Source organism: Cnephaeus nilssonii (genome assembly GCF_951640355.1).
Source record: "Cnephaeus nilssonii genome assembly, chromosome: 7".
NCBI classification, from domain to species: domain Eukaryota; kingdom Metazoa; phylum Chordata; class Mammalia; order Chiroptera; family Vespertilionidae; genus Cnephaeus; species Cnephaeus nilssonii.
Window position 1 is genome coordinate 75,323,261 of NC_137078.1, and position 23,996 is coordinate 75,347,256.

General features: G+C 53.8%; 2 protein-coding genes across 4 annotated transcripts in view; both read left to right on the top strand.

Moving 5' to 3' along the window:
• The window catches only part of ST3GAL3 (ST3 beta-galactoside alpha-2,3-sialyltransferase 3), a 160,798-nt gene extending 146,639 nt beyond the window's left edge, over nt 1-14,159 (top strand). For all 3 annotated transcript variants that reach the window (XM_079778329.1, XM_079778328.1, XM_079778330.1), the window contains 3 exons: nt 9,278-9,424; nt 9,628-9,774; nt 13,118-14,159. In XM_079778329.1, the coding sequence (XP_079634455.1) occupies nt 9,278-9,424; nt 9,628-9,774; nt 13,118-13,207 (384 nt within the window). In that variant the 3' untranslated portion in view covers nt 13,208-14,159. The remainder of the gene's footprint in view (nt 1-9,277; nt 9,425-9,627; nt 9,775-13,117) is intronic.
• Nucleotides 14,160-16,582: 2,423 nt separating this feature from the next.
• On the top strand, nt 16,583-19,762 carry ARTN (artemin; the record flags this gene model as incomplete). The annotated part of the gene is made up of 4 exons (XM_079778028.1): nt 16,583-16,796; nt 18,671-18,732; nt 19,064-19,202; nt 19,281-19,762. Exons 1-4 carry the CDS (start codon nt 16,691-16,693, stop codon nt 19,760-19,762), a joined length of 789 nt encoding a protein of 262 aa, XP_079634154.1. The 5' UTR covers nt 16,583-16,690.
• Between the last annotated feature and the right edge of the window lie 4,234 nt (nt 19,763-23,996).

The window sequence follows — 23,996 nt, forward strand, 5'->3', positions numbered from 1 at the left end:
TAATCCTCACCCGAGGATATTTTTCCATTGGCTTTTAGAGAGAGTAGAAGAGTGAGAGACTGAGAGAAATATTGATGTGAGAGAAACACATCGATTGGTTGCCTCCTGCATGCAGCCTGCAACCAAGGTACATGCCCTTGACCAGAATCAAACCCAGGACCCTTCGGTCCACAGGCCGACGCTCTATCCACTGAGCCAAACGGGCTAGGGCTGGACTCAGTATTGGAAACAGAAACCAGTCTCTTGCTTTGCCTCAGCCCATATCTTTGAGGTTCATTTTCTCCTTCTGTACAATGGGGAGAGTAAAAGCTTCCCTGAGTGGCTCCCCATCGCACCACTGTAAGGAGTGAGTGCGATAGTGCACGAGATGGTGCTCATCTGCAGATGACGATCACCTTCAGAGAAGTGAGATTCAGCAAGGCAAGCGTTGCCTGCCCACTGGGCAGAGTGCCCAGCCACAGGACCCAGGAATGAGCGTGGAAATGAGATCAGCAGCACCTGGCACAGAGGAGCTATGCCACCCCACTCCAGAGGTGCAGGCACCCACTTTTGGGCTCCAGGACACTTATGTAAGCCCTGATCCCTATCAAGCTGCTTGCCCCAGTTTCTTGTAGTTGTTGCCAGATGATGAAGTCTCAGGCACAGAGGATAGCTTTGGCAATAAGTGGTAGATTTCGTGAATTAGAAATAATTGAGTATAACTGCTGCCCTTAGACCTGGGCAATAAGGGTGCTTCGCTCTCCACCACACTCTTTGCCGTGGAGTGAAGAGGAATGCGCAGAGTCCAAAGGGAAATGCCCACTCCAGGCCCACCCTCCCTTGCGAGACCATTACCAGGTACTAGAGACCTCAGAATTTCTTGCCCTCACAGCCAGTACCAAGTTCATTTCCATCCTCCCGAGGGCAGAATGCACCTCCCTAAGCCCAAGGAAGGCTGTCTGCAGAGGCTGTGGGCAGCACTTGGATGTGCGGGCTGGGCAATCCACACACACACGCACAATAATTGGCATGGTGTGGGCTGGGACCAAGAGGGGAAACAGAAGGGAGGCAGGCTGGGCCTCGCTCTCCATACACCACCGTGGTCCAGCACAGATCTCTTGGAGGCAAAATTCTAAATTCAAACCTGGCCTTCCAGGTCGTTTTTCAAGGGAGGATAGAATATGTTTCATTTAACAGTTTGATGCCTTGATTTGCAACTTTCAAATATTTAATCTAAAATGTAGACAGGTGATACATGGACTTCCATTTGTAATTTTGCCCCTGGCTGCACAAATACTAAGGATGAGCCTACATGGATGTGGGGGTGAGGGCTGGAGATGAGGCTGGGTCGGCAGGGAACAGACAGTGAAGGGTCTTACAAGCCAAAGTCACATCAGTGAGCTTGGACTTTATCTTGAGGACCAATAATAGCCGAAGCTAAGGGGCTAGCTTTGTGCCAAACATGTTATGTGCCTGACTTCTAACTGTCATAGCACACACACACACACACACACACACACACACACACACACACTGCAGGATACAAATAAACTAGTCTTATTGTCTGCATTTTGTAGATGAGGATAATGAGACTTAGGAAGGGTCGAGAACTTGGCAAGGGACACAGAATTGGCAGTTAGGATATCAGGGTTCAAAAATAATTACTGGGGCAGCCTGATCTGCAAGCAGAGGTGGGCTGATGGCGAGCATGATGGTGGGAAGGGTACAGTGGTGGGATGAGTTCATGCAGAAGCCATAGCCACAGATGGGTATTTGCTTGGTTCCTGGGGATGAGGAAAAGGGAAAGGTCAAAGGAGAATGAGGACTCCAGTCTGAGTTGTTAGGGGAAAATGGTGGCTAGCTCCCTCATAGGAAATAGATTTCTTAATGAAACAAGCCTATTGGGCCTTGGTTTCTTTAGGAGACTGGACAAGACATTCTTCAAGGTCTCTTTTTTGTATTATTGCAATCCATGTTTTGAGGGTGGTTCGTTGTCTACAATATTATAGCATATATTTGTACAAAAAGTAAATGGCTTATATGTAACAGGCACTCAGGTATTTGTTGATGGGTTGATCCAGGTTAATCCTTAGCTCTGAAACATTTACATCTGTAAGCAGCCTTCTTTTAGAGCTCTTCTTCACTTTGCTTATATTTCTCTTAGTGTGTTACCTGGCTCTTCCTTCCAGTTCATGTACTATGCATGTGAACATTTTTTGGATGTGTCTTATATGTACATATTTTAAATAAGTATAGCAGATATTTAAGCCTATCTTTGTTTCTTTCTCACTTCATAATAATCATACCGTGTACTGAGATATTTGTACACAACCCTGTATTTTCTACTGGATTACAACTCCTTTGGGGTAAGGAAAACAGAAACCAGACCTACACTCTTTTTTTTATATTTTTTTATTGATTTCAGAGAGGATGGGAAGAGAGAGAGAGAGAGAGAGAGAGAGAGAGAGAGAGAGAGAGAGAGAAAGAAATATCAATGGTGAGAGAAAATCATTGATTGGCTGCCTCCTGCACGCCTCACACTGGGGATCCAGTCTACAACCCGGGCATATGCCCTGACTGGGAATCAAATCGTGACCTGGTTCATAGGTCAACGCTCACCCACTGAGCTACACTGGCCATGCCAGACCTACACTCTTAATTATCCAGACAAGCTGTCTCAGTGGACAGTGGAAAGCCATGGAAGATTTTGGCCCTGAGAAGGTCAAGATCAGATTTGTGTAGGGAAGTGAAGGAATTGAAGGAAGGCATGATGGAGGCAGGGAGAACTGGTGGCTGCTAGGTTGAGAGTTGGTGACCTGTCCTAAGGTGTGAGCAGCAGGGAGCAGAAGGAGCAAGCCCATCTGCCCTCCTCGTGGCTGCAGGAAGCCAGCCCTGGCGGCCCTGACAGCAGGAGGAAGAGGCTGCAGAAGAGCCGGCGGGGGCCAGGGAGACACTGCAGTGCCGGGCTGGGAAGGCACTCTCTTCCCAGATGCCTTCCCCCATGGCTCCCGGCTGTTCTGACAAGAGCAGAACAAGTTGCATCAGCAGGAGACTGGCGGCTGCACACAGATGAGCTGGGTCCAGACTTGACTGAGGCAGGGACATTCCTGGAGGAGGAGGGATTCAACAAAGAATGCAGTCCACAGCTGGCCTTGAGGAGGGGTTTGACCATTCCAGGGCCAGTGTCGCTGGCGGCTTTACAGGCCTCTGTGCTGTGTCCTGTGGGTCAGGGGAATGAGATGTGAGAGGCCTGGGGCCGTGTGTGATTAGGCCTTCTGGGGCAGGGCTGTGTCCTGGGGGCAGGATGGGCAGTGTGGCCCAGCAGCAGGAAGGCCTCCAGTGCGCACCGCCCCCGCAGGGGCCCAGAGGCAGAATCTGGCTCCCCATTTGAATATGTCTGTTTGTGGACTGGCCTCCTGCTGGCACCTGGCATCGCCAACCACACCCTCCGCTTCACTCTCTTGGCTTCTGTGACACTCACTCATGACCATCATAGGTATGATTTATTGAGCTCTTACTACATGCCAAATGTGGTGTATAATCTTCACAACTGCCTGGGAAGTAGGTCTTGTCATTCCTGTTACGTATGAGGAACATGAAGCCTCAAGAAATTACAGGACGTGCCCAGGTCACACAGATGTGGGATCCAGATGTGACCCAGGCTTTCCAGACTCCAGGACCCAGGGCCTCCCCTGCACCACACACTCCCCAGTGCCTCTGACCTCTCTCTCTGTTCGTCCTCAGTCTCCTCTATCGGCCCCTCTGTGTCAGCCTGCCTTTTACATGGGGGTGTTTACAGGATTCTGTTCAGGGTTCCCGTCTCTTCTCGTCCCATACCAGAGATTCTTAATCTGAAGTCAGCAGATGCCCTTGACTTCGGGGATTCTGTGACCTTCTACTGTAGGGTGCACACTGTAATGTGTGTGTGCCTGTGTGTGTTTCTGAAAAGAGAAGCCATAGCTTTTCTTTTAGGAGACAGACTGAGGTTTTGTTAGTACCTGATTTATATTTATTTATTTTTTTTATGGGTGGGGAAACATGGAAACGCCCAAATCTTAGTGTGGTCCTACTGTTCCTCCTTTCCCTTAAATTCCTGAAGGGGCTTTGCCTCAGGACAGTGACACGTGGGGAAAATAAAAAAGAAACCCTGGGTTGTTCACTGCGCCGGTTCCCACTGCTCTAATGCAGGCTGACTGGTCAGGGCTTGAGACCCAAGCGCAGGCCTGCTGAGCTCCCCGCACACAGTGAACGAGGCAGAGACCAGGATGCTGCTCCAAGGGGGCTCCATGTACTCACTGCTTCATAGGAGGAGTTAAAAAGTGTGTGTGTGTGTGTGTGTGTGAGAGAGAGAGAGAGAGAGAGAGAGAGAGAGACTTTCCACCTTAGCAGTAAATGTGGCCCCCTCAGTACACCCACATCTAAGCAGTCAGATCAGTCGTTTCTCCTCCCAGGAAAGAGTTAAGGGAGATGCAGAAGCTTTGCCCTCCCCACTGAAGCTTTTGTCAGATTCTCAGAGAGTGTAACCTCCTACAGTTTCACATCGTGGTGACATACGGGACTTTTAGCACTTGGGAAAAGCCGAGAGACATGGTTTCAGAGATGGCATCTCGTGTCATGGAAATAGCCAGGTTCTGAGGTTGGATCCAGCTCTGATTCTCCAGCCGTGTGTGCATCGTGGCAGGTCCGGTCCCCTCTGTGAAACGGGGTGTGGGACCCTTACTCACCTTGGACTTCTGAGGTGGGAACAACAGTGACGATAATATACGCTGTGGCAGAATGCGCACCCGTCTTGGAGTCATGACGCTGTGTTTGAATCTTGGCAGAGCCACCTGCATCACCTTGAACATATTGCTTCATCTTGAGTCCGTACCTGTGAAGTTGGTGAAGGTTGATGAGATGTAAATAATGTCTGTGAAAACTAGCCTGGAGCCTGGCACACCCCCAGCTGTGCCCATTCCTGGCTCTCCCTCCCTCTCCCAAGCAGGCCCTGCGCTTTTTCCTCCTCAGGTGTGTGGGGCACGCATGGGCAGGAACCCCAGCTGGGGCACTGTTGGGGCCTGCCAGGCCCTGGAGAGGGGACAGGGGCTGTGCCTTACCTGGCACAGGCTGGCACCTGCCATTCCTTTCGGTCCGCATCTGGGCCTCGCAGGAGGGGCTTCTCCTCAGTTCTGTATCAGAACTTGGCCATTTCCCTCCCCTCCCCTTTCCTACTGGGTCCTGGGATCCCTATCTTTACCCCCCCCTGCACACGCACCTCTCCTGGACACAGAGGGAGACACAGGAGCAAGACGGACTGGGGTCTGCTCTCAGTCTCACCGGGGCTGGGACACAGGGACGTTTCCCCAAGAGCCTACGCTGGGAGGACAGATAGACTTCCCCAGAGAATGAGATGTCGCCACAGCGGTGGGGAGACATGCGGAGGTGCGGCTGGAGCAGAGTCGGCCCCCTGACGGCAGTGGGAGATAAGCTGAAGGGGTCCTCCCCAGTGGGGAGCTCTTTGTTGCTGCTGAGAGCGATGGAGGAGCCTCAGGTGGACTTCATGTCCCCTTAACACTCACTGCCAGGGGCTGTGCTGAGCGACAGACATGGATCAGTTGTGAGCCTCGGCCCTGCATGGCTTAGGGTCGCGAAACACCGCTAATGATGGAGGTGAAAACAGCCGGTCAGGTGACTGTGAGCTGGCACTCAGCCTGAATTATCTAATTCTCACAACAGACCAGAAGATACATCCTGATAGCATCCTGGTTTATCCATAAGGAGATGGTGAGCTCCTTGCCCAGGGTCTCCGTACAGTGCGGGACGAGAGCTGAAGTTGAATCCAGTCCGTCCAGGCTCCTAGAACAAACAAAACACCACAGACTGGACGGCTTATAAACAACAGACATTTGTTCCCACCGTTCTGGAGGCTGGGAAGTCCAGGATCCTGGCGCTGGCAGAGTTGGTATTTGGTGATTGCCTCCTGTTCACAGACTGCCGCCTTTTTGTAGTGTCCTCACTTGGCGGAAGGGGCAGGGGATCTCTCTGGGACCTCATTTATAAGGGCATCGATCCCACTCATGAGGGCTCCCCCCTCACCACTTCCTAAAGGCTCACCTCTAATACCACCACGTTGGGCATCAGGTTTTCAACATGACTTTGGGGACGTGGGAGGTGGGGGGGGGGGGGTACATTCAAACCATAGCAGATATAACTATATTCTATCACTTCCCAAAGGTTAGAGGTCAGTTATGCCTTGGGAGGAATGGGGCCAGGAAAAACATGAGGAAGAAGGAAAGGATATGCTGAGTTTTTTTTAAGTGGGTTGGATGAGGTGGATAGATGTGGGAAGGCCATTGGAGACTGAAGGAGCAGCTCAGCAAAAGCATGGAGCCGTGAATGAGCAGGTGGGGCCTCGGGTGGGTGGAGTGAAAACGAGTGGCATTAGGGCCTGCTGGCTGAAAAGCTCCGCTCTGTGGGCAGGGGTGGTGTGATCTGCTTTGTACGGAGAGAGCGTCTGGCAGAGAGGACAGTGGCTTCGAGGCAGAGGCAGCCCATCCTAGGCACTCGTGACATGTTAGTTCACTAAACGGATGGAATTTAACAATTGTTGTATGTTCCAGTCACTGCTGGCCGGTTGTCAGGGTGGTCCAACGGGACGGTGACGAGGCCTGGACTTCCGTGAAGCAGTGTGTGTGGGAGGAAGGGGTGGGTCTGTGGGATTCTAAGAAGGTAAAATCAAAAGAACTAGATGGCCAGTGGGACAGGGTTTGGCTGGAGAGATGAAGAATCTGAAGTCGAATCTGAGGTTTCTGGTTCATGGGCGGGAGCACAGGAGGAGCAGGAGCAGATGTGGGGAAACATGTGAAATACGTCATGTACATCCCTGTGACAGAATCCTTAAGAAACGTAAATTTGATGTCTGTGATTTGATTTATTTCGAGAGATGTATCGTTTAACCAAATCTCTGTTATAAACTTTTGTATTTTTTTTTTCAGGTTTTTCACTCTTATAAATAACACTGTATTAAACAGCTTTTTACAAAGGTCTTCGCCACTCTGATGGCTTTTAGGAGAGAAATTCGCAGTCATTGGGTATGAACAGCCTTGAAGCTTTTGGTTCATACTCAGATTGCAGTGTAGGCGAGTTCTACCTCAGCTCAGCACCACAAGCACCTGAGAGACACACACACGCACGCACACACACAGGGTGGGGCAAAAGCAGGTTTACAATTGTGAGTACACAAAATGGAGTTTATTCTTGTATTATTAATAATTAATTATTGTCTTTTCCATACAAACAACTGTAAACTTACTTTTGCCGCACTCTGTATTTTAGAGGATAAAAATAGCATCTGGTTACACAAATTTGCATTTTTATCAATACTGAGTTTTTCATGCTTACTAACCTTATTTTATGTTCTTTTCCCATTTTCAGGGGGTCTCGTTGATTTTTTATGAATTTTTAAAATATGTATTATTTGTGACAATTTTTCCCACTTTGTTCCCTTCCTAATTTTGCTTATTATATTTTTTATGAACCAAAGCACTAAAAGTGTTTACAAAGTCAGAATTCATTGACTTTCTTCTTCATTTCTAACATTATACTAATGTTTAGGAAGCTCAATGATAATATATGCATCTAAATTTTCTTTTCCTTTTCCTTTTAGCAGGAGAGGCAGTGAGTGGCTCTTTTTTTTTTTTCTACGTAGCAAATTTTCAAATGTCACTTGCTAGGAAACTCACCTTGTTCCCACCGACGGTGCAGCTTCCTGTCGTACAACCTAAGCGCGTGCATGCAGACTGATCTCTTCTGGGCCATCTTGTCTCATTGATCTTGGTGTTGATTCTTAGACATCTGTCAGTGTTTTAATCCTTGCAAACTTATAATATACTCTCATATCTAATTTTTAAATTTATCTGTTAAATATTTGGATGGGTTTTTAGAATCCTTTTGGTACATTGCAAAAAAATAAATCCTATTGGGATTTTTCTTAGAATAAAGTTAAGCCTACTTTAATCTGGGAGGAAGTGGCATTGTGTTAATATTCGGCCTTCTCATCCAAGATATGGCTTGTCTCCCATTTTTTTCTCAAGTAACTTTTTAGATCTCTCAAAGGATTGCAGTTTTTTTTTTCTTCTTTTTGCTACAGATCCCACATACTTAAGTTTATTGATCAGTATTTGATTATTTTTTTTGTTCGGATTGCAAATGGGATCTCTTTTGTATTATATCTGGTGACTTTCCTATTGGAGTACAGATCCTATTACTAAATTATTTTACCCATTAAGTTTAGTTGATTCTTTTAGGTTTTCTGGGCAAATAACAAACTCCCTGCAAATAAGAGGCTGGACCCCCTGGCTTGGTGATGCCTCCAGCCTGAGGGTTGGTCTGTGAGTTCCTCCAGCAGTCCTCAGGAGCCCAGTTGTAAGGGTGGTAAAGAGTGGATGCCAAGCTCAGGGCTTCCCTGGCCTGGGGCCATAGGGAGGCAAGGGGCGGGGAGTTGAACTCATGAGAGAGTAGCTGAAGTGTATGCTTCAGGGTCTTGAACAGAAAGGCAGGGCTGAGGACGAGAGGGAGGGAGAGGGAGGAGAGGAAGTGGTGGCCCTGGACTGCACACTGGGATGCCAGGTTTCAGAGCGGATGCCTTTCCTGTCTGGTACTGAGATCACTGAGGGAAGAATGGTCCCATTTTGCAGTTAAGGGAACTGAAGCTCAGAGAGCTTGCCACGTGACCATTCACCAGCTCTAGTCAGTGGCCAGACTGGGACTGGAGTGTTGCTCTGGGTTCCCGGACTAGCTGACATTCTGTGTTTATTTTTCAGGTTCACTTTAGAACAGTTGGCTGAGAGCCAGGAGAGACAACAGAAGGGGAAGGAGGCGAGCCCAGCAGAGCAGATAGGGGAGAGAGGGCAGGCTCCTCCTGGGCCCCTTAGTAGCTGCGCAGGGTGGCGGCCAGCTGGGCCGTTGGGTCTTCCTGGTGACCCAAGAACCCCCTCAGGCAGAGCAGCTCACCTGAGCGTCCCACACCCTCTGCCCCGCCATGCAGCTCACTCTGGATCCTCATTACACACTGTGGCCCCACCATTTGTTCACTGTTCCCACCACACACCCTTGTCTCTCACACATTCTGTGTCCCCAGCACACACCAGGTCCTCCCTCTACCCGCTGTGTTGATCCCACATGCCCCAGGTACCTCCAGTACACGTCACGCCCCCCACCTTGTTTCTCATTTGCTTGTAAACACTGTGGGTCCCTGCCCCTCACACAGTCCCCTCGCAGCTGTGTGCCCAGCTCACGCCCAGCTGTGCTGTGTCCACAGAGTGCATCGGACGGCTTCTGGAAATCTGTGGCCACTCGAGTGCCCAAGGAGCCCCCTGAGATTCGTATCCTCAACCCGTATTTCATCCAGGAAGCTGCCTTCACCCTCATCGGACTGCCCTTCAACAATGGCCTCATGGGCCGCGGGGTGAGAGGCTAGGCCAGGAGCGGGCGGGGAACTGGGTCAGAAGGACCTTGGGAAGAAAGAACAGACGGATGGGAGGGGGGACGGGAGGAGGGACAAGGCGGGTTTCCAGTCCTCAGGAATGGAGCTCAGCTCTGGGGAGCTTATCTGAGGATCTCAGCCTCGCTCAGCCCTCCAGCTGAACTCTGCACCTGCCCCCCCTCCAGAACATCCCGACCCTGGGCAGTGTGGCCGTGACCATGGCACTGCATGGCTGTGATGAAGTGGCAGTCGCAGGCTTTGGCTACGACATGAGCACACCCAACGCACCCCTGCACTACTACGAGACCGTGCGCATGTCAGCCATCAAAGAGGTGAGGGGCTGGGTGGGCAGGGCCGCGGGAGGGCACTTCCAGCACCGAGGACGGGCTCCGACTGTTCACCATGAATAGTGAAGAGAGGAGCCAGCGGCTGCTCCGGCTGCCCAGAGCTCCAGGAAGGTGCCACTACCCCAGCTAACGCCCATTCCTGCCTGCGGGCCTCTGACCACGAAGCATCCTCTGTGCCCCTCCCCAAGAACCCAGAACCCGGTCCCGTTTCCTTCCTGAACCTTCCCTCTCCGGCTCCCTCTCTGCCCTGGTCCCGCACCTGCCTCCTTGCTGTTCCCCAGCCGTCATATGCTAATCTTGGCACCAGCTCAGAGCCACCCTCTCTACCTCAAGTCGTCTTTCTCCCAAAGGACTCCTTGCCCCCTCAGACAACCCACAAACATTGCCTCCGGGTCTCAGGACACCCCCGTACCTCCTCCACCTTCCCCGTGGCCAAGCCCTGGAGCTCGTTCTAACCCAGAATTACCGCCCAGGTGATCCATGTGCTCAGGCTCCTTAAAGTTGAAGAAGCATTACAGTTCTCCCAGCCTGTCGCCACCTCCTGCATCTCCCTCACAGCAAGAGCCCACGTGGAAAATCAGCCCCTTTTCTACCTTCACTTCTCTCCTTCCTCTTTGAAACCCTCTCCTGCTGAGACTTCTGAGTCAGTAGTTTCTGGGGTTCCAGTTCACTCGCCAGTCTCTCTCGTTCTCTTGCTCAGTGTCCTTGATTGCAGTCCACCCCCTAAGAACCGGCATCAGCCAGGGCTCCATCCCGGGCCACCTCTCCTCACACTGCAGGTTCTCCAGGAGACGGGTATCCCCAGCCATGGCTTCAGTTACCGTCTGGACTGTCTGTCTTAGGCTCTTTTGGTTCATTCAGGCTACCTCAAGTCATGGGAACTTATTTCAAGTTTATAAGAAAGACTTGGGAGTCTCATGGAAACCAGAAACGGTCTTCCCCGGGCCTCCTGTTGCCAGGAATGGGATTCAGGAGTGGAAAGCTCCTCCTGGTCGGTTCCAGAACCGCCTTACCCTCCCCAGCGGCTCCTGCCTCCTTGCCCCGGCCCCGTTAGTCGTTCCAGCTCTGTCTCTCTTGATGTATCTTCTTGCTTCTTCGTCCCCTGCCAGCACCCACTCCAAACTGTTCTCACAGCTTTTACCTGCTCCCGGCTTCTGTTTACTTATATATTTGCTCTCTTACACAAATATTGTGAACACTGTCAAACATACTCATAAACATAGAGAATAATATAATGGCGAGGAGTTTGGGCTTCGCTCTGAAGGCTGGAGGGAGCCACAGAGGCAGAAGCATTTTAAGCCGAGGATTAGCATGTAGTAGGCTTACTTGGCTGCAGCGTGAAATAGAGGGGTGCAAGGCAGGAACAGAAACCAGTTAACAGGCTGCCCAGCAGTCTAGGCAAGAGATGAAGACTCCTGACCCGGACACAGCAGAGAAATCCAGGCTGGAAATGTACATCTGTGAGTTGTGAGCACAACTGCATGTTCAGACACAGGCCAGGCGCGTGTGAAATTTCCCGGGGAGACGGTAGACTGGGAAATGCAGGTGGTCGGCACCCTAGGAGCACCAGCATTTAGTGACGGGGTGAGGGAGGAGGAGCCAGACAGGAGGCAGAAGAGCTGTCGGAAGGAAGGCTCTCTGAGAGCGGCCAGTGAGTGGGAGGGACATCTGCATCCCAAATCAGAGGTCCTGGTGAGGCTGGGGACACGGGACCAGAATGGCGCCCCAGGCCATAGACGGAGCAGACAGTGTAGTGCCGAGGGCTCCGGTCACCTCCTGTGTGTCTGCCCGGAGGAGGAGTTGAGAGAGCACCTAGAGGTGGCATTGCCTGGGCCAAGAGCGCTACACCCCAGGCAGACTTTTGTGTTTACTCTTACACTGTCAAACCTATTCATAAACACAGAGAACAATATACCCAATTCCATGTAACTGCCACCTGCCCCCTGGCCGCCCCCACCCCCCACCCCCCGGCCCCCGTGAGCAGCTCACAGCCAGTGTTGTTTCATCTGTTTCTTCCTCATACTTGTACTCCCCACTGATTATTTGGAAACAAGTCTCAGATATATCATTTCAGACAAAAACATTTCAGTAAGTTTTTCAAAAAGATAGTATTTTCTACTATCACAATACCGTGATGACACCTAGGAAGATTAATAATTCCTTCATATCATCAAATATTCAGTCCTTTGCTGACCTTTCACACCTCAGTGACTCCCAGGGGGCGCCCTTGACGCTGATCTGTCAGACTGTCACTCCTCCCTGGGGGTGGTGAAGGGCTGGGTAAGGAAAGAGCTGTACGAGTATCTCCATTTGCTTGGATCCTGGCCCTGCCAATCCTCCAGGCCTCCATCTTCTTACCTGTAAAATCTAATTCCATTCGACACATATATATTGAGCACCCACTCTGTGCCAGATTGTCCCTGCCTTCAAAGAGGTGAGACAGATGCTTGCATCTTTAAGAAATGAGGGCAAATCACCCAGGGGTGTGCAACAGCAAGGGCAACGCGCTGAAGGCGGAGTATAGTGACAGGTTGGAGAGAGTTACTGGATCAGAATAAGGACCAGACAGAGCTGTGAGTTCTCAGCACCGCTATGTCGTGGCTGTAATATCACTGTGGTGAGGCTCAGTGCTGACAGATGCAACAGAGCAGTCAGGTGGGTACAAACTATGCACCCGACTATGGGATGAATGCCAAAACAAGGCTATTGGTGTTCATTCATTCATTTAATCCTTTTTCTTTCTTTGAGAGACTTAGTCACCTAAGCTTCCTGATGAGTACTGGGGATTGGAAAGAACCTGAGCCTAGGTGCAGTCTCACCCAAGAAGAAGGCAGCATCTTCCCTGTAATTTCCACATTAACAGTGAGATGGGCCTCTTGCCTTCTGGCCTCCTGGCTCCTCTGACCCCAGAGGCAGGATTTCATCAGCGGCCCCCAGGCCTGGAGAAGTGGATTGCATCAGGCCAGAGAATGACTAAGCCACCCCACTCTTTTCAGCTCTTTTCAGCAGGTCCACCCCCAGGCTTGGGCAGGATCTGGTGACTCACATTGCCGTCCTAGGGTGCCTAGGACTTAGGTGCCCCAGACGTGCTGCTGGACAAGGAGGGTTGAAGTCTTTGTGAACAAGATTGGAAAGCCTGTATCTCCTAAGGTTACAAGAAGTTAAGAGGCAGCTCTGGGGAGGGAGGAGCATGAGCTGTGGCACAGAGCATCGGAGGGTGGTGGTCAGAAGAGGGCACTGAACTCTGGGAGGTACATGGTAGTGGGGCTGTGTCCTAGCAGCCACCAAGGCTGCCCCACTGACCGCTTCTCCATCTCTTCCCTCCCAGTCCTGGACACACAATATTGAGCGGGAGAAAGAGTTTCTGCGGAAATTGGTGAAAGCGCGTGTCATCACTGACCTAACCAGTGGCATCTGAGATGGGCCCAGCACATGGCACGGAGGTCCCAGCACCGCCGCAAGCAGGCAGCAGCCACCACCACCTGCCCACTTCATTGGCCTTGGTCTGGCTCTGCCCGAGAGGCACAGAAGTGCTGAGACCCGGAGAAGGACAGTGCCAAGTGGCCCCAGGGGTGGCGAAGCCTTGGTAGGGCGGCCAGAGCTGGGTCCGCTCAGAGACCGGCGCTCGGCCTCACTCTCAGCCTGGATCCTGGAAGCCAGAGCGCCAGGAGGCCGCTGGCCGTGCCCCGCAGGCCCAGCATGCCGGAGGTGGACGTTAGGCAGCAAGGCGGCTGCCGGGATTATTTCTCCAATCAGTGTTTGGTGTATTATCATTTTGTGAGTTTGGGTGGGGGGGTAGGGATAATTTATTTTTAAATCAGGTTGGAGATGTCGAGTTTGGTCCACTTGCCGTGCAGGAGGCCCGGAAGAGGGCCCATCAGGCGGGGGTGCCAATGGGCTCCCTGTAGAGTGGGAGTGCCGTGACGAGCCTGTACTCTGCTCAGGAGCCGCAGGGAGGTGGGCAGGAGCTCGTGCCAGCCCCCTCCAGCTCATGACACTGCTTGGCCTTTCTTGGGGAGAAGATGGGATACTCCCACCTACCAGCTGCCCACTGTCCCACAGGGAAACCCCGGAGCCATCCTTTAAGCCAACAAGACAGCCCCTGGGCTAGAGCAGAGGGAACTCGCTCAGGAGGCGAGGCCTGGCCCAGCCCGGAGGGAATGGCCGCTCCCCAGCTGCTACTGATCCATAGGACAGTGCCCAGGCCTGGACTGACCAGCTTGGCAGCTGTTCTGGGTTTCAGCGAGACTGCCAGGTCCTTGGGTTCTGCCTTGAGCCTGGACCAGAGGGAAGTGAGGCTTAAGGACCTTACCCAGGCCGCGGCAGCCGTCCTGGGCAGCCACCATGGAAGCAATAAAGCTCTTCCCTGAACCTGGCCTCTGCTTGCTTTCTCTTACTTTCCTGGAAGAAACAGGAACCTGGGGCCCCAGCAGCTACACTAAACCCAAGGGTCATCTCTTCAGCTCAAATTCCTGGGTTCCTTTCACTTCTGTGTCAATTGCAGGCCCGGAGCATTCTGGAGCCTCTCTCGTCCCACACAGTCCTGCACCCTCTGCCTTAAAAGAAGTAGACCAGGGGCATCAGGGCCTGCCCAGAGGGCAGGGGATTGAAGCCCACGTTCTAGGACAGTGCCTCCGGGCCCCACAGTCCCATCACTGCAGGGACAGGTTCCTACAAGTGCAGGAAAGATGCCCTCCTGAGCCCCCAACACAAGCCCACAGATCTCACCCATCCCTGGCACCCCCGGCTGAGCCTGGACAGGACTTCCTACCCCCACCTTAGCACACAGGCACACCCTCTCTCCTCTCCTCACTCAGCTCTAGGCACTCTGGCGAATATTAGAAAGGATGTCTCTTCCCATCTTACCCCCTTAGAGCCCTGGAATCTGACCCCGTCCCTTCCCTAGAATCCCCATGCCGCCCTGAGAATGGGCCCAACCCAGGCCAGCACCTGAGACCATGGAGTGAGCTTCCGGCCAGAGCTGCCACCTTGGCTGGGACCCTTGCCTCTCACCTGCCGTCCCCATCGAAAAGTCCTCGCCGCTCCACCGCCTTCCCACGTGTGCCCTTACTGCTGTGGTGTGTTCTCAGGCAGAAGCCTCCTCCACTGAGGGGAAAGCGAGGCCCTGACTGAGGGACAGGCAAAACCAGAAACTCCCTTCGGATTCTGCTGGGCGGCTGCGAAGCACTTCCATGCACATCGTATTCTGCGTGAATAGTGCCCCCTAGAGTTGTACAGGACACAGGCAGCGTGCCTGCAAGCCATAGCCAGGGCTGATAAAGCCCCAGGGAAGCCACCCCAACCGGGCAGCCCGTTGTGAGAGGCAGCAGACGGTGGGGCTGCCCACCACCTGGCCTCCTGCCCCTCAGGGGTCCTTCAGGCCCGAGGACAGCCCCCACACCACCCGCAGTTCTCTGCAGTCTGGCGTGTGGTCTCCACCTGTGCCCAGAAACTGCTCTGGCAGAACCAGTGGCCTCAGCCCTGGCCGTGCACCGGAAGCACCTGTGCGGACCTGGAAAACGGCACATGCCCACACCAAGGTTCTGAGTCGGGGCTGGGGTGGAGCCCGGAGGCGGTGGTTTTAAGAGGTCCACGGGTGTCCTAATGCACAGCCAGGCCATAGCTGGTCCACACGCATTCCCTGAGCACTTTCACTTCCATCCACGGTTTCCAACTGTCAGTTGGTCGACAGTTCCCAAAATGCCATCTCCGGCCCAGCTCCCTCCACTCCACGCCAGGCTGCAAATTCAGCTGCATCCTGAACTTTTCCCGTAGGGGCATCCACAGGTCCTCCTGACGCAGCATGTCCACCCCTGAACTGAGCTCCCGGCCCTCGCCCAGGGAGGGAGTTCCCCTGCCAGAATGCATCCCCTCCACCTGGTCACCCGGCCTGAAGCATGCCAGCGTCCGCCCTCCCTCAGCCCATCAGGCCGGCACCAGCTGGGTTCTCAAAGAGCTGTGATCCAGAAAGACCCGTGAAGTGGCCCCCACTCCCCCCACCACTCTGCTCCCGCTCACTCCCTCAGCAGCCTCCTGACATCTTCACCCCTCGTCTCCAAACCACCCTCCCCACTGCAGCAGTCAGAGCACCATTATTCTGCCTGAAACCCTTCGGTGGTCCCCGGTGGCATTGGGATAAAGTCCAGACTCGCGGGTATGACACAGCATCTGGCCTTTCTTACCTCTATCCATGTTACTCACCCTACTTCCACCCCACCTGCCAACTTGCCATAATTAGGCTTCTGAAACACTATCCCCCAGCTCCTACCCAAGCATGAGCACATGAAATACTCCTCCGTGACCCTCCCTTCTTCAGCCCTGGGCACCCACTCCTAGCGGCGGTGTTTACAGGTGTGTCTCTACTCCAAGCCCCAGGCTGCCAGGATGAAGGGCGGTGGGGCGGCTGGAGCAGGGTCAGACTTGAAAGCCCCAGCACCATGCCTGGCCCGCCCCAGCGGGGCTGCTGAGAGAAGAAACTAGCCGTGGGCCAGAGAGCAGAGAGCAGTCACTGCAGGGTGGCCAGCCAGGGCCCTGAGCCGGCGCCAACCGGAGGGCCGGTGGCCCAAGGCTGGGACTCTCCTGTCTCCTCCCCCTCCCGCCCTCAGCCCGGCCCCCCAGCTCCCTGCTTCGCGTGTCTATAAAACTGAACGCCCACTTTCCTCGCCTCTCCGCCGCTCAAGTTCTCCGCGCTGTGTCCTGGGTTTCCCACTTCCCAGCGTCCTCCCCTTCACCTTGGGGGACTTAGCTGAGCCAGGGGGGGACCGAATCCCAGCGGGTGGAGCAACCAGGTGAACCCTGAAAGGTAGGGCGGGGCGGGGGCGCTCGGGCCCCACCCCGGGATCCGGTGACGCCGGGACTGGAATTTGACACCGGTCGGCGGCAGGCATGAGGCTGCCGAGGGATGGAGTTGGGCCCGGCCCCCAGACACGGCCCACGGGCTCCACAAGCAGCAGGTCCCTCGGGCCCCAGCCCTGGCTGCATCCTGGACCCAGAGCCCTGCACTCGAGGTAAGCCGGCCTGTTGGCCCACCCTCCGCCCAGCCCTGGAGTTAGGGGGAGCGGGCAGGAGAGTCCCCACCACTTTCTCACATCCTCCCTCTCCTGGGCCCAGTGTGCAGCTCTTTGCCCCTCCCAGCCCCCTCGGTCCCTCTGGTCGCTTGTGGGACTGCTAGCCCTGCCAGCCCACTGTAATGTGAGGCTCCTGCTGCCGCTGCTGGGTGCACACTGGCTGCCAAGGCCACGCTTTTGGCTAAAAGAGGCACTGCCAGGTGCATAGCCCTGGGCATGAGCCTTTTCAGCTGCGGGGAAGGCCCAGCACTGGTCCCAAGGACGGTGCCTAGAAGAACAGGGTGCAGGACCCTCATGGTGAGTCTCTGGCTGCAGATGGGGAGGCAAAGGCTGGGGGACCAAGTGGCCCCAAACCACCAGAAGGGAGAGAGGGGCTAGCTGCCCTTAAGAGACCTGCTCCTGGGGTCCCCCTAGCACAGGGGGTCCTGACGACTGCCTTGCCTGGCTTTCCCTCAATCAGTGAGAAAAGTCACTGGCCTGGCCCCTCAGTGCCTCTACTCAGTTAGTTGAACATACCTGGACCTGAGATGGACCACACCAGGAAGGCCTGGGGAGGTCTGACCCACAAACATGCAGGTGACAGTTGGCACCCAACAGCAGGCCAGCTAGTGGGGCCCCAAGGGTGTCTGGGCGTGCCCGCCAGGATGGGTTCACGCAATCTGGTGGGGCTCGGGAAGGCTGGCTGGGCTCAGGAAAGATGGCTCGTGGAGGAAACGTCTAAGAGTGGGCCAGCTGTTAGGTCCACAGGAGAGTGGAAGGGGACAGACCTGGGCCGGCGCTCGGGGCAGCTCAGCTCTCTGACCAGGCTGGAGTGGAGCTTCGCTGGCCCTCCTGGGAGTTGCTCAGGCCTGAGTCTGGCTGAGGGCAGGGAAAAGCCCACCCCACTTTGAGTCTGCATGCTTGACAGATGCTGCCCCCTGGTGGCCATTGGGAACCATGACGCAGGCCCCATGTTCTTAGAGGGCCCATCTGCTGGCTCTTGAAGGACATCTGTGATCAAGAGAGAACTCATGTGGCTCTGGGTCCAAAGACCACAGAGGAACAAGGTTCAGCAGCATGGGGTGGGCAGCACAGGCTGAGGCCTGAACCTCACGATCATAAAAAAACTTGGACCAACCAGCAAGCACCCTAATTCTTCTTTAGGCCACAGCTTCTTCTTGTGTGGCATGGAGAGAAAGCTGTCTGTGGGATCAAGGGGGTCCAGCTACTCCCTTCTCGCAGCTCCAGCCCTGAAGCAGGAAGACTGGGGAGGGGGTAGGACATTTCCAAATACCCCCTTAACTTGTTGAACTTCTCTGAGCTCATTTGGAAAATGGGGATTATACCATTTACCTCATGGAGTAGTAAGGACAGAGAGAGAAGAGAGAACGTGCAAAGGACCAACACATAGTTAAGTTCCTTTTAAAAAATATATATTTTATTGATTTTTTATAGAGAGGAAGGGAGAGGGACAGAGAGTCAGAAACATCAATGGTAGAGAAACATCGATCAGCTGCCTCCTGCACGCCCCCCACTGGGGATGTGCCCACAACCAAGGTACATGCCCTTGACCGGAATCGAACCTGGGACCCTTCGGTCTGCAGGCCGAGGCTCCATCCACTGAGCCAAACCGGTCAGGGCATAGTTAAGTTCCTGATGCAGCTACTTCTCCTGGGTTGAGTCCGCCTATCCAACCCCTTGTTCCTGACCTGGAGAAACTGAAATGGAGGGATGACCTTCTCAAAGATAACGCATCTCTCAATGTTCCAAGCTGCCTCAAGAGGAGGGTGGGGGAACAAGTCGACTAGGCTGATGGGAGATCCTGGTATTGACAGAGATGGAGCCTGGACGTGGAGGCCCTTCTGTGCTGCCCCGCTGGCCCCGGCCTAGGCGGCAGGTGAGTGGTTCTCCCAATGACTCCCACCTGGTATTGAGGAAGGTGGCTCGATTGGGAGGGAGAGCAGGGTTTGCCCTGGGCAGGAGTCGGAAGTGAAAAGGAAAGCGGCCAGGGAGGGACCAGGAGTCTGGAGGAAGGTTGATGCCCTCAGGTGATGTCTCCTCTTGGCTCCCTGAGGCGGCAGACTCCAACCTCAGCCCTTCCCGCCTCTCCCCACCCAACTGGAAGCCCCTCTCTGATCTCTGCTGCCCCACTTCCTGGGCCCCCTCCACCCTGAGACCACCTGGGTGCCCTCTTCCTCCCTGAGGCTCCACCTTGTCTCTCTGCGCAGCCTGCCCTGTGGCCAGCGCTGGCCACTCTGGTGCTGCTGAGCAGTGTCGCTGAGGCCTCCCTGGGCCTCGCGCCCCGCAGCCCCGCCACGCTTGACGGCCCCGCGCCAGCCCCGGCGCCCCCCGGCGGCCCCCTGACCGGTAAGTGAGAGGGTAGGGGGCGGGGTGGCTGCGGGGCGGCCCGGAACCCCGCGCACGCGTGACTCCGTCTCCTTCCAGGTGGCCGCGCTTCCCGTTTCTGCAGCGGAAGAGCCCGGCGGCCGCCCCCGCAGCCGTCCCGGCCCGCGCCCCCGCCGCCCGCGCCCTCGCCCGCTCCCTCCCGCGCGGGGCGTGCCGCGCGGGCCTGGGGCCGCGGTGGCCTCGCGAGCCGGGGGAGCCGCGCGCGGGCCGTGGGGGCGCGGGGCTGCCGCCTGCGCTCGCAGCTGGTGCCGGTGCGCGCGCTCGGCCTGGGCCACAGCTCCGACGAGCTGGTGCGTTTTGGCTTCTGTAGCGGTTCCTGCCGCCGCGCGCGCTCCCCGCACGACCTCAGCCTCGCCAGCCTGCTGAAAGCTCGGGCCCTGCAGCCACCTCCGGGCTCCCAGCTGGTCAGGCAGCCCTGCTGCCGACCCACGAGCTACGAGGCTGTCTCCTTCATGGATGTCAACAGCACCTGGAGGACCGTGGACCAGCTCTCAGCCGCTGCCTGCGACTGCCTGGGCTGAGAGCTCTCCCCAGGGATTTGCGGATGGCACCCTTACATGGGGAATCTCCCTGGCTGGAAGGGACCCCGGGCCTCAACCAGAGATGGACACCACCCGCCTCAGCTGGGCTTGTGATGGGCATCAGCCCTGGAGGATGAGGGACGGCAGTCCTCACCTTCCTCGTCCCAGCCCTACAGACACCAGAGGCCTCTGCTACGGAGGGAGACCTTAGGACCTCTCCTCACGGACTCTGGCACTGAGCAGGCCACAGAGCCAGGACTCCTCCTCGGGAGAACCCAGCAGAGTTTGAGGTCTCAGCCTCCGCCCAGGCCCTGGGGGCACAGAATGGGAGGAGGCACGCTGCAGTCGCATTGCTGAAGTGCCTGTGGTGGAGTGGCCTGGTACTCACTCCAGAGACCTGGACCCCTATTTATTATTTCTAAGTTATTTATTTACTTCTGTGGTTTGTCCGATCCTTTCCTGGGCAGTGGGGGCTGGGTGGGTAGAAGCCGCTGGCTGGAGATCATGCCACTGACCTTCCCACTCACAACTGCAGGCTGACTCAGCAATCACAGGCCTAGCGGGGGTCTCCAGCTGCTTCCTCTAACGGGCAGCTCTGGGACGTGGGGCCATGGATCAGAGAGTGGGTGGCAAAGGTTCGTGCACCAGTCCTGGCAGGTTAGCTTACATCCCCTTGCACAGTCTCCAGCACTTGGGGTTTGGGGTTACTGGTAGAGAAAGCCCTACCCTTGTGACCATAGGCATCCTGGGGGCCTTGCTTAATGGGTAATGACACAAAAACCACACATTCTCACACCCCAGTCACTGATCAGTGCCCTACCCTCAGGGCACTCTGACAGGTGTATTCACTGCCTCTGATTGCAGATGGTCCAGTCTGGGGAGCTCACTACCCACGTTGCATGAAGCAATCCAGGACAAGAGAGCATCTGAAAAGGCCAGTGGGCGGCTATGTTGGGGGCATGAAGCATAGAGCATCAAAGGGCTAGGAATGCAGGAAAAGAGTGAGGGCCCCCAGAGGGACCTGCATCTTGGGTGATGAACAAGAACATTCATTTATTCATTCTACAAATATTTATTACGTATCTCTTATATGTCAGACACTGGGTAGACATCAGGGACACGGAAGAGAAGGGGACATGATCTGTGCCCTAAGCTTAAACTAGGAGAGACGGACATTAAATACTTACATAAATAATTATTTAAGTGCAGTCTGGCAAATAGTTTGAGAAAGGACAAGAAGCTAAGAGTCACACACCTTCATCTGGAAGGAGGAAGAGGTTAATGCTGACCCTGGCCTTCCACACTGTCCCTGAGTCACCTCCAAAAGGTCAGTGCAATCCCTCTGAGCTTCTCTGCATGTCCCATGAAACCTTGTTTCCTGGGTCCTGTTCATTTGTCCTGTATGATTTTCTCCTTTGGGAATAAGATGGGGGCATGTATTTGGAAAGGATGCTGAGTCTGAGGAACCATGGGACATCCAGAGGGGCTGTCAGGAGGCAGTGGGCTATGCTGGTCTGGGACTGAGGAGGGAGATCTGGGCAGCTGTGAGCACAGAGGCAGTAGCTGCAGCCAGGGTGCAGGAGAGCATCATGAGAGTGAGGCGGGTTCCGGGTGGGATCCCTCAGGCATTGGACACTGCTGACCAACATTCCTTCCAGGCTGCCCACGTGCCTGCCTGCTTTGGCACAGGTGCCCCTTCGGCCAGAGTGTGGAGCTGGCAAGAGCTCTCTGAGGGCTGTGCTCATTCTGGGTCAAGGAGGAGAAACCTGTGCTTTCACTCTTCTGTGTTCACTGCCCCAGTTCTAGGTGCTCCCTTGCTATCCTCAAACACCCCCTTGGCCCCTCTCTCTACCTCCAAACTGGTTCAGGATCCTCAGTCTCCAAACACCCTTGCACCTCCCAACCCCTCCCCACCCCACCCCACCCCCGCAAAGAAAATGGCACTAGTGCCACACAGTTAACCCACAGCTCCTTGGCCCTGGTTGAGGGTAAAGGGGGACATCCTGTTAATTCCAGGGTCAGTGGGGCCAGGGAGTCCCTGCTGGAAAGACTTGATTGCCTGGCCTAGTTCCCATATCCCCCAACCCCCGCCCCTCAGAGGACATTTCTGCTCTCAGAGCCACTTAAGGAGACAGATTAAAGCCATTTCTGACAATGCTCACAGCAAGAGGCAGGTCTGAACTCAAGCCAAAGGTGCTGGCTCTCAACACCCCCAAATTGCCAGTTCTTGAGGGAGAAGGGTCCCCCGCCCCCGCCCCCCGCAACTCAAGCCTGCATTGTGGACCCCAGGGAGGTTGTACCCAACATCTCACAAAGTCCCATATGAAATGGCAACTTCTCCAAGAGGAACATTCCCACAGAACTAGTCTCAGTTTGCAGCTCACAACTCAAATCCCTCTTTTAAAAAAGACACAAAATAATAAAGCCGTTTTCCCCAAAGAAAACAAGAGCTGCACTTCTTGTCATACAACTTAGCAGAGGGCACCTGGCACATGGCCTCCCCAGGCAGAGAACTTTCACCCCCGGGGCCACAGGTGGCTTTAGTATCTGCATTTCCAACTGTAGTCCTTGTTTTACATTCAAAACGACATTGCCCATTTGAGTGCCCTCCCAGAACAATGGTGTGGTCTCCTCCAAAGGGTATCAAGTCACTACCGCTTGTAAGACAGAAAACTACAGATGTCTTTGAAATGACTGTTTTTCCACTTCAAGGAGCACCCAAAACTTTCCTCTAGATTTATTTCATTCAAGAATCAAGGTTCAGGGTTCCATGCGCTCCTTCTACACTTGCCGATTGCTTTCCTCCTCTCTTTCCCAGGGATTGCCATATTTCCCTGGGCTGAAGACCCCTGTGATTGAGTGTATGTGGACTGGGTGACTGAGGTCTCATCTTGAAAAGCATAAGATGGGTAGAAAGTTGAGAGATCAGAGAACAATCTAGGAGAATTGTGCCATATGAGATCACCTTTCTTGTTCACAGGAGTGCTCCTTAACTTGTTTTGGAGTTGGAGAATCCTTAGAGAATATGATAAAAGCCAAGGATCTTCCCCTAACCCCTGCAAAGGCTCGATCCCCAGAGTGAGACCTGCAGGAGGCAGTCAATCAATGATTCTCTCTCATCATTGATGTTTCTATCTGTCTCCCTCTCCCTTTCTCACTGAAATCAGTAAAAATATATTTAAAAAAAAAAAAACATTCCCCAAATTAGATGTCCATGGCCCTTGAGGTGTCATACCCTGTTCTAGATACTATTATTAATGTCCTCCTGTAGCTAGAATAATTCCTCCATCTGTAGTCAGGACTCCATATCAGGGTACTCGGTCTCAATTATTTACAAGCCTCCCCATTCTTCAACCTTTTATTTTTTTTATTTTTTTAAAATATATTTTATTGATTTTTCACAGAGAAGAAGGGAGAGGGAGAGTTAGAAACATCGATGAGAGAGAAACATCGATCAGCTGCCTCCTGCACGCCCCCTACTGGGGATGTGCCCGAAACCAAGGCACATGCCCTTGATCGGAATCGAACCTCGGACCTTTCACTCCGTAGGCCAACGCTCTATCCACTGAGCCAAACCGGCCAGGGCCCCATTCTTCAATCTTTTAAAATTGAGTATCTCCTTTCCCTCTTAATTTAAACCTGCTCAAATATAACACAGCATTAAACAAAATTGACACTGTGATTTTATATATATATATATATACTTTCACCTCCCCTCCTTCACCAAAAGAGCTCTTGCTGAGGTCACCAGTGACCTCATCATTACTAAACCCTTGTCCTTTGAACTCTCAGAAGTACTCAAATTTGTCATTCCTCCTTGAAAACCTGTCTTGCATTGACTGTCTTGATCCCATGCTCTCTTTTTCTTCCACCCCTCCAGCTGCTCATTCTCAAACTACTCTTGGGCTTCTTTTCCTCTCTCTGCCTCTCAAGTGTTCCTCGAGGCTTTGATATAGGCCTTCCTCTCTTCCCATTCTACTCTCTCCCTGAGCAACATTATCTACCCCCATGATTTCAGTTACCACTTCCATGCCAATGGTGGTTACATTATATCTCCAGCCTAGACCTTTCTCCTGAGCTCCAAGTCCGTATTTCCAATACTTCTGTCGGAATATCCTCTGAAAACTCAAACTTAACTTATTTGTCCTGGGAATCTTCTGTTCTCTCCTTCAGATTCACTCTCCACACTTTTCTACACATCAGTGATATTCCCTGCTCTACAGCTTCCAAACCT